The sequence below is a fragment of the Camponotus vicinus genome, unplaced genomic scaffold (genome assembly GCF_025532165.1).
Source record: "Camponotus vicinus isolate PSW18456_S1 unplaced genomic scaffold, iyCamVici1.0 SCAF_6, whole genome shotgun sequence".
Classification (NCBI taxonomy): domain Eukaryota; kingdom Metazoa; phylum Arthropoda; class Insecta; order Hymenoptera; family Formicidae; genus Camponotus; species Camponotus vicinus.
This window is the reverse complement of record NW_028141978.1, coordinates 2,748,925-2,766,602: the sequence shown is the minus strand read 5'-3', so window position 1 is coordinate 2,766,602 and position 17,678 is coordinate 2,748,925. Positions and strand designations below refer to the sequence as shown.

General features: G+C 36.2%; 1 protein-coding gene across 21 annotated transcripts in view; it reads right to left on the bottom strand.

Moving 5' to 3' along the window:
* The window catches only part of Heph (polypyrimidine tract-binding protein 1 heph), a 364,683-nt gene that overhangs the window by 78,606 nt on the left and 268,399 nt on the right, over nt 1–17,678 (bottom strand). For all 21 annotated transcript variants that reach the window (XM_083103263.1, XM_083103264.1, XM_083103265.1 and 18 more), the window contains one exon: nt 3,298–3,447. In XM_083103263.1, the coding sequence (XP_082959389.1) occupies nt 3,298–3,447 (150 nt within the window). The remainder of the gene's footprint in view (nt 1–3,297; nt 3,448–17,678) is intronic.

Here is a 17,678-nt window from a genome sequence, read left to right as displayed (position 1 = left end):
CACGCTGATTAGGCAATGCGCTTTGAAGCGACATGCCCACGATGAAAGGTTCATATACCCTCCTCCATAATATCGCTGATTTTATACCAAAGGAAATTTCAAATTTCTCGAAATGCAATGGAAATAGCGGGAATTGCTAATACGATATCATATAACAATCCAATTAACGAAATAAGATTTCACTTATTCAAACTTATACTTATTATAACTTGCATGATTGTATTATATTATTATCATTTTTCCTTTCTTACATGTATGTCTATATATATTTATTTATATTTTGTCATATTTTTTCTATATACATTTAGAGAAAAATTTTATTTGTCTTGAAAATACAATAAAGATTCAATTAAAATAGTCTAATTAAAAAGAAAATTCAAAATATCTTTTTAACGCGCATGAAAAATATATGTAATATTTTCTATGTATTAAGAAGTCTAAAGAGTGTAGAAATATTTCGAAACGAAGTTTCGGGCACTAGCCATTTCATTAATAAATACGGTCCAACAATTATGATATTTTGAAGCAAGATTAGAAGCAGCGATCATTCAACAAAGCTAACTTTTGACTAAAACGATGCAGCAACTTGCATCCGAGGATCGGGCGAAGAATATGATCGAGTCAGAAATAGAGGAGGATGGTCAAAGGGGGTGGCATGGACTAAAACCGTGGGAGAATTCGAAACCGAAGCGCGGTCATCAAATACGCATTTGGGAGATTTACAAGTTATTCAAATATTCCTCGCTCGCGGTAAGCTACGATGAATACTCGGTGTTCCAATTTAATCCCCTTCGAAACCCGTCCGTCCTCAAATCACATTCTCACCGTTCGTGTGACTGACCCTCCCCCTCTTCTCATTTCCCCTCCCCGTTCCAGACGATTCGCCATTAATTCGCTCAGTTGCATCGGAAAAATTGTCAAGCTCGGAGGAACTGTCGGTACGAAAAATAGTCCGAAATAACTTGCGGCAAAGTGGATTTCTCGATATACCGACAATAAACTCGGGTAAAATACATTGGCCGATCTGACTCCAAAAAAAAAAGATATATACATGTATGTAAAAGCGAGATTAAAAAATATAATTAAATCCCACATCATATTTAAACGTAATTATTCAACAGTAAAATCAATGAAATATCCCGTAAATTTTGCTTGATATTTGCTAGACGTACACGTGTGTTTAAATTAAACAGATCCTCTTTTATGTACAAATGTCTTGCTTTATGATATTTTTTCATGACGATTTGCATGACGATAAAATATTAAAACATTGTGTGTATTTGGCTGTATTTAAATACACGTTATTTTAAAATATAGTTATTAATTCCTGACATATTAAAAATACGCAAATCTGAGGTTTTTAGCGCATTTTAAAAGCGCGACACAAATATGCGAAGCTTTGTTACCACCGCAGGCTATCCATATTATTCGAAATATGGAACAACGTATGCACAGCTGGCCTATTTTTGCAATCTGTGCATACACTGCTGAGAATAATCATTGCCACAGAAAGTCGCGGGATTTCGTACAAATATTGTAGCGATGCATTGAATGTGCGTTAGTTCGTCGTTTTTGTACGAAATCCTATATTTAAAGGACGGAAATAGCATGAACGGAAAACGACGCAGAGAAAAATGATTTATTTGGCAGAGGAAACGACATTTAATCAAAATCTTTCCAAGATAAAAAAAATCGTCTTTATATAAATTCTTTAGAAAATTCGCCTTATAAATAAATAAATAAATAAATAAATAAATAATTTACTTTATATATATATATATATATATATATATATATATATATGTATATATATAAAGTAAAACGTCATCTACGATGAGTCATTTATCGGCAAGATAAAAAATATTTTTGTTTCCATTCGTGTTCGCCAATCCTCGTGTCGATAATGCCGCGATATCCGCGTAATATTTTGTATAAAAATCAATGTGAAAGCACAGATAACAGGATATCTGGATTATCCGAATGTATTTGGAAGACCACTTACTACGTTTATCGCGGTTGTATCGTATACGGGCGCAAAGTCACGATACGAACGTTGTTATTTGAATACGCGATCGTTACCGACGATGCGTACATCGCAAAACCACGCAGAGCTTTATGAAGCAACGTTAAACCTCCTGGCGAGCATTGTCGCACGTGCGAGCACGGAATTAATGTCGTCAAAGCGAATTGATATTTTGATCACGCAGGCCGGAACGGCATCCGGATAAATGTAATTTCGTTTGTTTCGCGTAATTGAGCGTATATCGATGAAGAGATCGCGGATGGATCACTACGTATCGCGTTCGTAAAACTAACTCGATCGTATGGTTTGCCAGGCAGTTATGTCGGCAAATTGCGCCGAATTTGCTGCTATCGTTATCCGATACGACACGCAAGAAACATTCAAACAAAACAAGTCACAATTAAAATATAGAAGTTACGTGAGGATGTAATTTATCTCTCCTCTGTGGAAGATGGAAGCTCTCTTTCCATACGCGAAGAAATATTTTTAAAAAGATATTTATATTAAAAAAATATATTTTTTTAAATGCACGAAAATACAACAAAAGAAAAAGATTTCGTTTTCCAAACCCTTACATAATCCAAGTGAGCGAGAGTTCATAAATGCGTTTAAGCGGCGCATCTATGGCGGATTACACGAGAACGGGACGATATCGTTGCTCGATAAACCGAGATTAGAATTCGATAGACCGGCCTCTCTCGTCGTACGAAATAATAGCTCCGTGATGCATGTAGTGTCACGAACGAGCGTCGAAAGACCGAGCTACCGGGAGGTAGGTGAATCGAATCAGGGGGGCAGACTGGTCAGATTTGACGAGGACGACGATATCGAGGGTTCGCGTTTTCGCATCAGGGTGTCTTTTGTCGCGGCGACGAGGTAGGTAATAACGGATAATGATGCTTAAACGGACGATCGTCGACTCGATTCGATCGCGACTCGATTGTCTGCGCTATTGTGATGACCGCAAAGTGCGTCATGCATGCGACACAAACGCACTCTCGAGTGCGCTCTCTCATCTCTGTCCCGCGTAACATTTGCAAGTAACGAGAACATGGCACGTAAACCATGTCGTTCGCATCCTGATAGATTTCGCGATCGAATTACAAGAGCCAATAATTCACCAATGGAATATTGTTTATACAACTATACGCGTTCGCTGTCAATCGTTTGTTCTTTTACGCCGTTATTCGGCGTAAAAATTTTCGCCAATCATCCTCTCACAAATCTGTATAATAATAGTAAACATTTACTCTGCGTAATTAATTTAGACTTACTTGATTCTTGCCCTTGAGAACGAGGACATTGGTGACGCGGCCGAAGGGCAGGCCCAGATGGATGATTTCTGCCTCTGACACCTCGTTAGGTATGTTCCTGATATGAATGACTCTGGAAGGTTTGCCGCTGTGACTCTTGTCGAGCTTAACCTGGAACAAAAAGAATGAATCCCTCGTGAGTCGTTGGATAAAGCGAGCTGAGAACTTAATGTCTCGCCATAAATATGTAGCCCGTAGGAAAAAAGAAGAAAAAAGATACAAATAGTCTCAAAAATATAAAAAAATGTTACGATCATGTAATATACTTAAAAAATTTAATCTTATTTCTGTCAATTTCCGAATTTAATTCGATACATAACAAGGTAGCAATCTGAAATATGACTGAGTTCAATCGTTTCCATTTATATGTTTATTATACTATTAGTGATTATTATTCCCATCGTATTCTCTTCGTAAATTCTTTCCAAAAAATTTTTCGAATATTTAAAGCGTCATTTACATCAATACATTGTTGGGTAAGAATATTATATATCAGATATAAATCAGCTATTTCATCCCTCAAATCTATAGGGATATAGATTCTTAGCAGAAGTTCAATACGTCTTATCTCCAAAACGATTGCTTAACAACTAATGTTGAAAGTAAACACTCAGATAAAAGCATAGAATAAAAGCAAGAATAAAAAATTCGATCAAAGTCGTCATCATTAACAAAACAGACTAAAATGTAAACATTGCGTATAAACTGAATGATTACATGTCTATACTTGAGAGCTTATATTCGATACATAATTAAGCAGAGAATATCAAATGATAAAGGTTTATATTATATGCATATTCTTTTAGAGTGTGGAGAATTCACAAATGATAAGCATATGCAAATACAAATAATCATACACACACTTAAAGTTTTATTTAAATAAAATATTATTTGAAAATTTTACGTTCTTTCTGTGAAAATATAAATAAATAGGAAATATTTATTTAAAATGTAATAATTAAAATTAATGATTGAAATATTTTTTTAAAATTATATTAAAAATTTTTATTTTAAGTAATATTTTAAAGTCTTCAAATTTGCATTGACCATTTCAAAAATTACTTTTCCTTGTATTATTTCAAATGTTACGTAGAAAAGAAAATAACTAGAGAAAAAAACTCAATTTCCCATTTATTTTAAAAATAAACAATGTTTATTTAATGTTTGTGTTAATTTACGAAAACAACTAAAATAATAATTTTGTAAAATATGAACGGATTTTTAAGAGACATAAGCCATAATAATATGGAACTATAATACAAATAGAAATAGAACAAGAAAAAAAGAGAGAGAGAGAGAGAAAGAGTATGAATTCAGTATAAATTCTTTTAGATATTTTATACTCGCATAATGAGAAAAATAATTATTTCAATTGATCCATAAAACCTTTTTAATGAGAACTGGGTATTTAAAATATTTACTTCTAATTTTTGTAAAATCAACTATCGTAAATATTTCAAATATAGAATTATAATTAACAGAATCATACAATTTATACAGATAAAAATTATTATAACTGTACATTAATCTTAATAATATCATTATGTTAATCATTTATGACGAGTAAAAAAAATAAATTACTTTTACATAAATATTTTTTTTTCCTATTTCAAATATGATTTTATGTTCACTTGTAGAATTTATTCACAAGGAGTAAATTCTAATAGAAAAAGACAACTGGCCTGACAAAATTTTCGATCGATCGTTTTCGCGAAAAAGAAAGAAGGATTTTATTGAATTCTCGACCGTTTACATTATTCCATATGCGGTGGGATAAAGAAACGGACCCAAGATATATATATATATATATATATATATATATATATATAATCTTCAATTCTTGTATATGCGCGTGTATACTTAAGTCGAAGCTCTCGTACCGCCGGGGGCAGAGTTTTCAATCACATCTCTATCTAGTCGAACTCAGTCGAAAGCCCGCTTCCTCCTCTTCCTCGCTTCCGAAAGAACCCCCGTAACCCATCTCTATGTTGGCTTCATCGTTGAGGTTTTCCTCGTTTTTTTTTCCCTCGCCGTTCTGTGGCTCTCTTAGGAACGTCGCTGAGATTTAGTCGGGCTTAACTGATCGGAAAACGCGCTTCTTACCGGGTTAAGGAAGATGGATATTTCAGAGGCGCCCCATCCTTAATCCCTCCGCCTCTTTCACGTCCCATGGAACCGAGTTCGAAAGAACGACAGATATTTTTATTTGAGCGTGTCAATTTCTCTCTCTCTCTCTCTCTCAATACGGAGTGGCGGAAGAAAGGAATACAAGAGAGATGGATAATTAAAAACGCTGCGTGAATTATGAATTATTAGCAGGTAATTGATTTAATTAATCGGTTAATTAATTAATCGGATAATTAATTAATCGCGCAAATGAGTTTATGGCACGGTGGAAAATATAAATATACAATGACAAAATGTATGTATGATAAATGAGAATCAAATCAATTTTCAAAATACATGTGCGGAATAATGTTATATAATAAATGTAGTAAAAATATAAAGCACAGAAACGATAAATGTTATTTTTCTGAAATATATCTATTAATAGAAAGCCACACACACACTCGCGAACGACGTAGAGGGTTTCTCTAAAACTACTGAATGTCTTCTTAAGCAAATTCTCTGACAGTTTTTGCGGACGTGATTATTTTTTAGTGAAAATCTTGAGATATAATTGCTGAAATTAACTGAAAAATATAATTTTGCTAATTTTTTAAATTTTAGTTTGCAAAAAGCTCTTTTTTCAATCGCTTATAATTCGAAAATTATTGATAACATTTTCGCTAAAGAAAAATCATTTCCAAAGAATCTACTTTCAAATGTATATCCAGTGTGTCTGAGGTGTACCTAAAACACATTTGTCTCAACATATAACGAAAGTATCAAGTAAGAGTTAAACGGTTTATCTTCTCTTTCATAAATACCGGGAGATGGCCGGCATTTATTAACTCAAAGTATAAAAGGACCGGTGATCCTCGACTGCCCGCGAATGAATTAAAAGTCAAGTCTAGCCGACTCTCCCTTTATGTCCACCTCAATTTTCCCGGCGTGATGCGGCCACACCGTTGCTTTAATCTCGCTTGTACGAACTGTCGCGACGACGACGACGACGATTACAATGAAATCGGATTATAAACGAGTTGGCGTGCCGTATGCCACAATAAGACGGATTCCATGACGAGGTGATAAAGCAATTCTAGCTCAACAGGTCACAGTCGCGATGAAATAACATTTCCTTTTTAAACGGATGTAAAGAAAGGAATTATGTGAAATTCTCGCCCTAATTTTTTATATTTTGTATATAAATTATCATTGATTATAGTATTTTTTATAAATCTTATACATAACAAATAAAAAAATTAATCAGACAAATTGTAATTGTCGGTTCCAAAAAATCATATCTTCGCGCATAAAAAAATTCTCCCTTGTAATAATTTTCCAATTTTCTTGATTCATTTTTCTTTGAAATTTTTACCGAATAAAGAAATGAAAAAAATAAGGGAGTTCGAATAATAGCAAAATTCTATATAAATATTCCTTTGTCTCCTACGTTCATATACTCATGATTATAACGTGAAAGTTACAAGGGATGTAACAGAAGGGGGGCAATGAGCCAAAGCGAGAGCGCTAATCGCAATGTCAGAAGAATCGATCCTAAACGCGAAGCAGGGCACTTCACCGACGACGCGAAGAATTCCATGGAAGGGTCCGCAGAGGGTATGATACGAGTGGAAGTCGATCCCGGAAGAAGGATCTTAATTGCTCGGCGTTTCTTCGCCGCGCGCGAAGGAACGCGCCGCGCTAACAAGATTCGCTTCGAGTGGCGTTCATTCACCGTCGAGAACCACCACCGTTTCACCTCGCTTCTAATCCAGACAGCGTGTTTCCGGATTCTCCACTTTGAATGTATATAGAATGGATATAGAATGGAACTCCGGTACAGGCTCTTGACTCTTCAATTTCTTCTTACTCGCTCGGTTACGAGAACATCGGTATCAAGAACATCACTTTCGAGCAAACTCGACCCACCAGTTGCTAAGTTTGCGTTCATGTATCGAAGCGACAATATTAAAAAAAAAATAAAAATTTTTTTACTCTGTGTATTGACTGATAAATCCAGAATTGCTCTCTCTCTCTCTCTCTCTCTCCTTCTCGTCCGAGGTATCCTCGGTCTCGTCGATCGACCTTCTTCACCGTAGCTGATAATTCGACATAATGGAGGTAATTTGCGGAAAATCGCTCTTAGGAAACAGGCCACGCGAACCTCGTGCGTCACAACGACGCCAAAAATCTAACATGATCCCGTGATCTGATTTATTGGCAAATGCGTCGCTGCACGGTCGCGATAACGTGATTTCTTGTCATCTGACACGAGATCATTTATTTTCTATATTATACGTATTATGTGGATCTAAGAAAAATTAATATATAAAAAATTAATATATAAAATTAATATATAAAAATTAATATATAAGAAAAATTAATATATAAAAATTAATATATAAAAATAAAATTTTTCAATGACACTCATCAACGAAAAAACTAGAGAAAAGAATATTAATTAATTTAAATATCTTTCGTATATAATATAATTTAGAAGTACCCAGGCTTTTAATAATATTGTATTTCTGTAGCATTAATAGTATTACTTTATCTTATTATTTAAATGATAAATCCATTTTTAGTAGAATATAAAAATCAGATAAAAATATGTATCGTTCAAATAAATTATCGTGACACCATGATTCCATAATTATCTCAATATGTTATACGCGACTCCTAATAAAGTTTTATACGAGGCATACACATATACAAGATGTCGTAAACTAGAAAGCCGCAGGTGTAATTGTAGATTCACCGTGGCGTATCACACGCAGTTACATCTGTAACGTCGTATTATTCCGCGTAAAACGCCAGTGGGAGGTCTTACGCGGGCGATAAACACGTGATCGTAACTCTCGTCCCTGCATGTTCTATAAACGTCGAAAGGTAAGCGTGTAAAAGTGAAGTTAACAGGCCGATAACCTTTATGGCATCGCCGCCGTTAAGCGACGCCCTAAAAATATCTGTAAATGAGAGTAACTTGCCTGTAACGGATGCTGCTTATTACATAATCATGATGATCGTTAAGCACGATCGTTTACATAAAATGTCGAATATTACATATTTCAATGTCTCGCGAGAATCATTAATTCGTATCTCTTGACACTTGTTATCTCTTGACACTGTATAACTTTTTCATGATATCAAATGATTCGTCGAATCCACAAATAATGTAATAATTATAGAACGCGAGAATATTTTAACATTGAAAAAAGATTTGCATTTTTTGAGGAATAAACTAATTATTTCATTAAAATGCGTAACAAATATTACTCTTTTGTTAAAAAAAAAGTAATATTCACGAAAAAAATATTACACGGGAACTAACGTACAGATCAAGGTAAAGAGAATAAAATGAATGGATAATATCGCGATATTATTACATTGTGAGCGTGTACAATGAAATCTCATGTTACCAAATGGATTCTCGTAATACGAGTGTTTTCGACAATATAAAATAATTATTATATATTTTTCCATAATCATGATTTTTTATAAAGAATTTAAATATTTTATTATGTTTAATTTAAAATGTTTTATAAAAGCGACTAAAAAATGAATAAATACATCCTCGTAACGGTGATCAAATGATATATTTATTTATTTATTATATACAATACATTATATTCGATATTAAATAAAAAACGAATAATAAATATATTCGAAATGTGGTAAAGAATATCGCGACATTAATTCATCATTATATGCTTATATCGTAAGAAAGGCATATAATCTCGAGAACTTTACTGAACTTTGTCTTCAATAAGTGTAATGCAACCTATGTAAGTAAGAACAGTCGCATATAATATGAGATCAATCACTCGCATAAGTTTGCTAAGCTTTCGCGCACCTTGATCTCAAGGTTGTAACAGTCTACTTATGTATTGTTTACTGTGTTTATGTGGCGCTATATGTTATTATATTAATAATTCGCGCACGCTCTACCTCGGGCACATAAGATAAACGACGCATTAAGTCTCAATTATTTGCGCATACTCGAGACTACAATATAAATCGTTTCTGATAAAGTGATCTAGAGATGCTAAAAATACGAATCCCAGTATATCGAGCATTTGCTTGAAGGTGAAACGGAAAAATAGAGATACATGATAATATCTTTACTTCGTGAACAAGTCGTGGTAAGTTCCACGATTCTTAAAGAAGTATACGTAAAGAATCTGATCGAAATTTTATATCGCTCCCCCAAAGAGGAAAATTGACATTTCAACGATAGGAAAATTGACATTTCAACGCGACATTAATCATCAAGGACCACATTGCAGATACTCGATATAAGAAAGCGGTCAAATGGCGCAGGGTAAAAGGGCAGGCAGGGAAAAACGTGATTTAGATCCCGTAACAGGCGGTCGGATGCATTCGCCTCATTTGCTCGCCCTCGAGGCATTTCCCAAAATGAGAGAAAATCGAGGAAAAAGCACGAAAACCACACGCGTTCTTCTTGCTTTTGCAGCAAGATAAATGTTACGCAGTAGTCGCGTACCCTCTAAAGCCTCGACCTCGATCGATCGTAATTTATAAGAGGGGGAGGGACCCAGAGCAAGATCGACGACGACCTTCAATTCGAAGTGACCTTCTCAGATCGAACACAATCAAACGTGTTTCTATTCTCTTCTTTTTTTTAAATTTATTTTCTTCCAACGCGTAATATGATTTCGTTATAAAAATGTTAAATACACATATATTTTGTGATATATTTTACGAGCAAACTATCGCGGAATATTTCTCCATCGTATGCGAATCTTGTTATTTTGAACGAGAAACAACGTTATTGCGTGTCGACTATTCCCTTGTTTAAATAAATATACCCTTGCGTCAGAATATTCAACATGAAATGCAAAAACTGCCATTGAAAAATATGATCCGTATAACGTATGAAGCGAACGCGAGCGAAAGAGAGGTGCAACTTCACGTCTAATCGTTTCCGACGTTCAAAAAAATTTCGATAAATATTAAACGACCATTTATAAAGAGGAGAACGCAAAAGTAACGTCAATATCTACGCAAACATCTCGAAATCAAGAAGCGAATAGATCGTTCGTCAAAATCATCTCGACGTGACGCAGGAATCAAACATCAATCCCACGTGTCCGTCATATCTCGCATAGTTGACATAACCCGGCCCCATGTCATTTCGCGCGCTTCGCGCGAAGGAATGCGTATGGCCGAGGACGGAATAAAAGTCCCTCGAAATGCAATGAAGAGGAAAAAACAATTTGCCCGTAAAACATAAAAGAGAGAAAAAGAGAGACAACAGACTTACGCCGAGCAAGTCCACGCACATTCGCAGGTGAGAGCCTCTTCTGCCCCACGTTTCGTGCTTGAGGCTGCTGCGCATGCCTATGGATCCCGCGAGCGTCAGCAGGTGGTGAGACTCGCGATAAACGTCGAACGGTGAACGCGGCACCGGCTGCTCGACGACGCCGACCCCGATGTCGCGACCCACCTCCGCCATTTCCATACTCCCGACCACGAGATTCTTGTTAATAAACCGAAACATAATCGAACGTCGCTGTCGCGACCGCCGACGCGACGCGCCGCGTCCGTCGCGCGCGAACTTGTCTACGGAACAACGTGTTGCGAGCCGGTCGATGTCACATTGACGCTCGGCTGGTTCCGCCGCGACTCGGCTAACTTCGGCTCGCGGCGACGCGGCTAACTTCAGCTCGTGGCGACGCGCGCCGGCGCCGGCGCCGCCGCCGCCGCGAGGCCCGCGCGCGTCAGTAAACAAGACGTGAATCGGTCATTAATGAATTGTCAGATATAATTGTGTTGGATTTAGTGCATTTTCCACTGTGTAGAAGTGCTACATCGGTGATGAAAAGAGAATATTGAAGAGGAAGATCGTAAGTTTAATGCAATTGCGATATTTTATAAAGACTCGAATATATTTGCGTTCTATCAGTTTAGATTATCTACCTCTAATTTTATTCGTAATTCTTGAATAGCGAATCATTTTTTCATTGTATAAGTATGAACTAGTATTTTAATTGTTTTATCAAGTATTATAAGAGAAAGAAATGATTAATGCGTTAATTACAGTTGCTCAATATGTTGATTTCGTTATTTAAAAGTACATTCAGATTCAGTGTGCTACATTTTTATCATTCAATTGGTTAGGTTAAATTATGTACAGGAAGCTATCGTATGGCGGTAAATTTAAGAATTAAATTACATTTTTTAAAAATTGCTCGAGAATTATAAAACTCGTTTTCATTGTTTTAAATAAAATTGTTACATTTTAACATGAATTAATTAATTACATTTTGCATATAAAATAAAATAGTAAAATAAAAGATTTTCAGTCAAAAATATAAAAGATAAAGTGAATAATGAATTAATTAGAAATCTTTAATTAAAATTAGACTGATTGGTAGAATTTGTAGCTTGCTTTGGATTGGAGTTGCCTTTATTCGATTTGAAACGAAAGTGAACTTTAAAGCCGATAGTTTAAAAATTCTATTTCATGTAAATGAGGATAGGCGAGATGCGCGTGTTAACTTTCGTAAATTCTGGTGGAAGCTTCGTAAAATACATTCAGGTTTGTGTAAAACGCAGATAAGAGAGAAATAAAATTTGTTTTTACTTTGTTAGAATTCTCTTAATCTCTCGAGATAATAAACAACATTGAAACGCATCATTAAATTATTACAATGAAACTGACAAATAATATATATTCGGATATATTTTTTGACAACTATATTTTGTATCTGATATTTTATTTATTGATAACTATATTTTTTATCTAATATTTTATTTAATCATATTTATATGTTCTAAGAAAACTAACGTAATTAACGTAATTATTAGCAATTGCCAGTATTAACGTGAAAATATCTTTAGAAGGAAGAATCCAACAAAAGAATTTTTCACAATTTATACAAATTACACAAATGACATCATTATATAATATTTAATCATATTTATATGAAAACATGTTCTAAGAAAACTAACATAATTATTTGCATGTGTCAATTTTGAAAATACTTTTAAAAGGAAGAATTCGACAAAGGAATTTTCCACGGCTTACAAATTACAAATTACGTCATTACGACGATATTGTTGTATAATATTCCCCAGCGAGTTATAATACATTGAGCATCGTCGTCTAATGGTGCAAAAGCATCTAGATTCGGTGGCACGTGCCACGACGACGCAACAGGCGGTAGTCGCATCTCCATTAGAAATCCAAGTAGCCCCCCATCCTTCTCTCCCCCTCTTCACAACCCTCCTCTCCTCGACATCCTACCCCGACCGCTATTTCGCTCCGCCGCCCCGTTTTCAATCCCTTGCCCTCCGACCCTCGCCTCGGAAGGAAAACCCGGACTACTTTCTTCGCGAAAGCCATCCGAGAGCTCCGGGAGTCTACGGAGCTCCGAGATAAGCGCTCGAGCCCACGACAGATGCAGCCGAGTGCATTCGAGGATGATGCAGAGAGGAAGAGAGTCCGTCCTCTTTCCTCTCACCACCATCGTCGCCGACCTCCGCCCCCTTTCGCTCTACAATAGGATGCATTCGCGTACCGGGGTTGTAGAGTCTTTGTGAATTCCTACGTAGATTCCGGCGACGAATTCTTTATAACGTCGGCCTGCTTCCACCATTTTGGATGCTCCGCCGTCAAACTTTAATCGCGGATTCTTTGATAAACTCGCGTAATCGAATCATTCCTCGTAAAAAGTTTAAAAGTCTCTTTTACAGACTGTCTTTTGTTATTCGCAAAGAGTAAACTATCAATTACTACTCATACGTATCTCTAAAGTTGCTTTCAGCTACATTGCGCTTTACTAGACTATTTATAGATTTTATACATTATACATATACATATATATAATGGCAATATTTTATGGAATGCAATATGATACACAATATAGAGAAATGAATCGACAAGAACGCAGAATCACATTTAGCTTTGAATACGCAGCGAATATAAAATATGAAAAGTACAAGGATTTTTATTTTTATTTCTCCGATTTAATATGCGGCGATTGAAAATTCATGAAAGCGAATAGTCAAAAATTTATTTCAATGTGCATAATTTAAATCGTCGGAATCAGCGATCGATTCGCTTTTTCTCGTCATCGTATATATTAATTAACGCTCGAATTGAGCTTCAGGCATGAGAACTAAAGTCATTTTCCCTGCAATCCAGAAAAATGCGTCGGTTGCAAGTATGAGGAAGAATCGTATGAATGACAAAGAAACATCATTCGTTCGTATTATTATTATTATTATTATTATTATCATCGATATTATTAACGTAAATTTTTACACAAGATTGACAGAAGGATATCGAGTAAAAAAATCTGACTTATCCAATTGATCGTCGAAAAAAAAATAAGAAAGACAAGAGGGTTAACTGGCTGTGAGCCAGCAATCAGCTCAAAACCTAATCACGTAATATAAAAAAAGGAGAGAGAAATCAAACTCGAGAAAACGCGATAAAAGAGCGAAGCGAAAAATTACGCTCGAAAAAATGTAGCGAAACGAAAAGGAGAAGGAAAAAAATGTATCTAAAGAAATTGAAGGATTAAAGCTGGAGAATGAAAGCAACGCCGCAAACATGTACGAGAGCCCGCGCTCTCGATATTAATTAACGCCAATAATCAGTTATTTTCTGTTTGATTTGGCGCGGACCCACCGCGTATAACCACCACTTGATTCCGTATATAGTTATACAAGCGATCGTTTCCACTCGTCCTTCGCGCATTTATTTCTCACAAAAGCCCCTTCTTCCTCAGCAACATACAGCAGCAGCCGATTGCACCTCGCAAACCTCCGGTCGCCAATCATCGGGTTTGACATGCGGGTTCGATTGCGATGAATACCAGCCACGATATCGATTTCGATGAGACACTTGTTCCTCTTTTTTTTCTACATCGCACCCTTCCGCTCTCCCGGTTTCCTACAACCGCCATCGATCTCTCTCTCTCTCTCTCTCTCTCTCTTTTTCCGTGTGTGACGAACTCGCGGAATTAACCGGCTGCGAGCCCGTCGTGAAAAAGCGCACGCAAATATATAGCATGACAGCCGCCGCAACCATATCGCAGATTAATTAATTCGATCGAATTTCATGGATGAAGGGGTTGTTTTGACGAAACGATCGAGGAGTCGACCGGATAAATACGGTCCAATGATTTTCAGAAACATGGAATCGAACACGAACGTTCTGCGTTTAGTAAAAATGATCAATGTTATTTTTAATTTCTTTTTCTGTCACAGAGAGAGAAAGAGAGAGAGAGAGAGAGAGAGAGAGAGAGAGAGAGAGAGAGAGAGAGAGAGTCACGTGTTAAATCCACTTTTCCCAACATACCGCCCAAATATCCTTTCGTTTATTCAATCCGTTTTATAGGTATATTTTATACGATTGCCGCATTAATTTTTAATAATAGACTATTCAAAATCAATTTTGAAAGCAATATTATTTCGTATTATTTGATGGCCGAAGATATTTGTGCAAGGTTCAAACGAATTAAATCTCAAATAATTTACATACAAAATTATAATGTACCTCAGCATAATAAAATAATAATGTACAGTAATTACCTAATATTGTGTATATTTTAATCTGAGAATTAATTCAGACGAAAGCGTGTAGTATTTTTAACGAAAACGCGATCGATAATATTGGACGTTTTCAATCTGAAATAGACGTGATAATTCGTTTTCAGCTTGATTACGCGATACGAAGTTGCATTCGGGAAATAATTTGCACACCGGACAGGAGCGCAAAAACCGCTCTTGTGTTTTCGACAATTGCGACGAGCGAGCGGTAATTCGATCGGTTGGGTTAAAGCAAAAAAAAATAATGCCGCTCGAGCGAAAGCGTTAGAAATTTTCTACGGTCGCGTCGAACGTCAAAGTGGTTAGAGAAAAAAATTTGTCAGCCCGGTGTATCGCGGATGAAATCGTGCTCGCGCACCGACACATGAAAACAAGCAAGCATGATCAACGCTATCGGTCGCGATCCATCGATGTTTATGAATACGCGCGTCGAATATATTTTGTTAAATATTAGCGTGTGTTAAATAAACACACGTGTCTACAAAAATAGGAGGAATTTGTGCTACGTCGCGCGTAGACGCACGATCGCACATGCATGTAGAGTATTATTCGCGCGTAACAAAAATTCTCAAAGTTGCAATCGGCTTTCGAAGCAATTTATATCGTTAATATTACCAAATGATTTACGAAAATATAAATTTTGCAACGAATTTTTAACATTTTATTTACAAAATTTAAATGTTTGAGAAATTTCATAAAAATTTTAAATATAACAAGAAAAGGAAGAAGAGAAACAAGAAAAGACAGAGAAGAGAAAAAGGCAGATAGATATATAAAAACAAATTTTTACTTGTTTATTCTGTCAGAAGAATATGAATAATATATATTTCTAACATAACGAGCTCTTTTAAATCATTTCTTGAAATTTTCTAAATCATTTTCTTGAAATAAAAGTCCGTTTCATCACTCTGTTTAAAATGACAAACGAAATGTAAGAATCGCGGAGAAGAGAGAAAGTTCGTTCAATCTTTTGGCAAAGTCTTCAATCGAGACGCAAAGTGTTCGTTTTATCCGGAACATCTCGTTCCCCCTATTTTTCCACCCTTATCCCGCGTCCCATCCACAGATCTCGTATATAAAACGCTCTCTTGTGCAAGTCGGGGGTTTTCTCGCTTGACGCCCAGCGCCGCGACGCCGCGGGAATTATTGGCAAAATGTCAATATGCATTACGTCTCTTCGTCCACCCACGAAGTCCGGGTCCGATCACAAGCCCTGGTTCTCCTAGGGAGATCCAACCTTCTTCTATCGACAACCTGCAATCTCGCCACTCGTTTCTCCCTTCCGATTACCGTAGCCATCCTTTCTCTCCTTTACTTTCGGCAAAGAGTTTGCTCGTTATTTCCTTTCTTTCATCGATTCGACACGCTCGATCGCCGATAGAAACCTGTTACTATCAGCAGACCTTCGGTGACGGTTCAGCAAATTTTTAGTCTATCAACATGTAACATTTCGTGAAAGATATTTCTAATCGCGCTTGTCTCTTCGCAAGACGTCTAAATAATTGTTACAAATTTTTTAATATGTTATACGTTTTTTAACAAGTTATATTCGACTTCTTTGTTATCGCAACCTTTAACCTTATAACGTATAGCGAATAATTAACGATGGAAAAACAGTGTTTCTGACATCGGGTTTTCGGGTTTTTTGTAGCTAGTCTGCCAGCGATGGATGTATATTTAACGTTGCCGACAAATATATCGGACAAATTTCTTGCAACTAGGACGAGTGCGCGATAACGATAGATATTAAATATCCAATCAGTAGCGAGAATCAGATATTATTAAAGTTTCATTTTATAGGAGAGGGAGAGAGAGAAAGAAAGAAATAAATAATAATAAAATAATGTTAGAGAAATTAAATTTATAAAAGATGATTAATGCGTCATCATCGATTAAATTGATGAACATATGGCATCATAGTTGCGTACGCAAACGCAAAATTTTGCGTTTCAAATCGCACCAAAATTATAATCGAATCGTGGAAAAATTAATTTTACACGACACGCGAATACGTACTATGACTCTCTCTCTTTCTTCTGCATTTCTTCGGTACTCGGCGAAGTGATAAATGATGCACGAATCGAGCGGGACGAATTTAAACACGGTTGTATTATCGAATCTGCGATTGCAATCGTCAGCGCGATCAGATTAAAGTTTAACGAGAAATCAATTTCGCGGTCCTCGTAGATCGATCGATCAATGAGTACGAAACGTAAATGCGCTAATCGTCGGAGCGTCGTCTTAAACCGAATTAAAGTTCTGCGAATAATTGATCGGAACTCGAATGCATTTTCCTCGCACGCCGCAATCTTGGATGAATAATACGCAGATTCGAGCGAATCTACATATCATATGGGGGCCAATTTTGATTGCATAGCGGATGATCGTATATTCAGCATAATTAAATTGACAGATTTAAGAATCGCTAGCGAGAGAAGATCAAGTTTTGAAATTGAACGGAAACGAATAATTGAATTCATCGAATCGCCCCAAACTTGCACAATTGGTAAGAAAGCCTTAACTTGTAGCTAACACGCGATAGACTATTCGTCGTAAAAGATACATCAAGAGGAATTCACCCCGTAAGATCGACGGATTGCAAGCCAAGCTTCGCATTTAAATCGATACGAGGGGACCGACAGGAAAAGTTGACG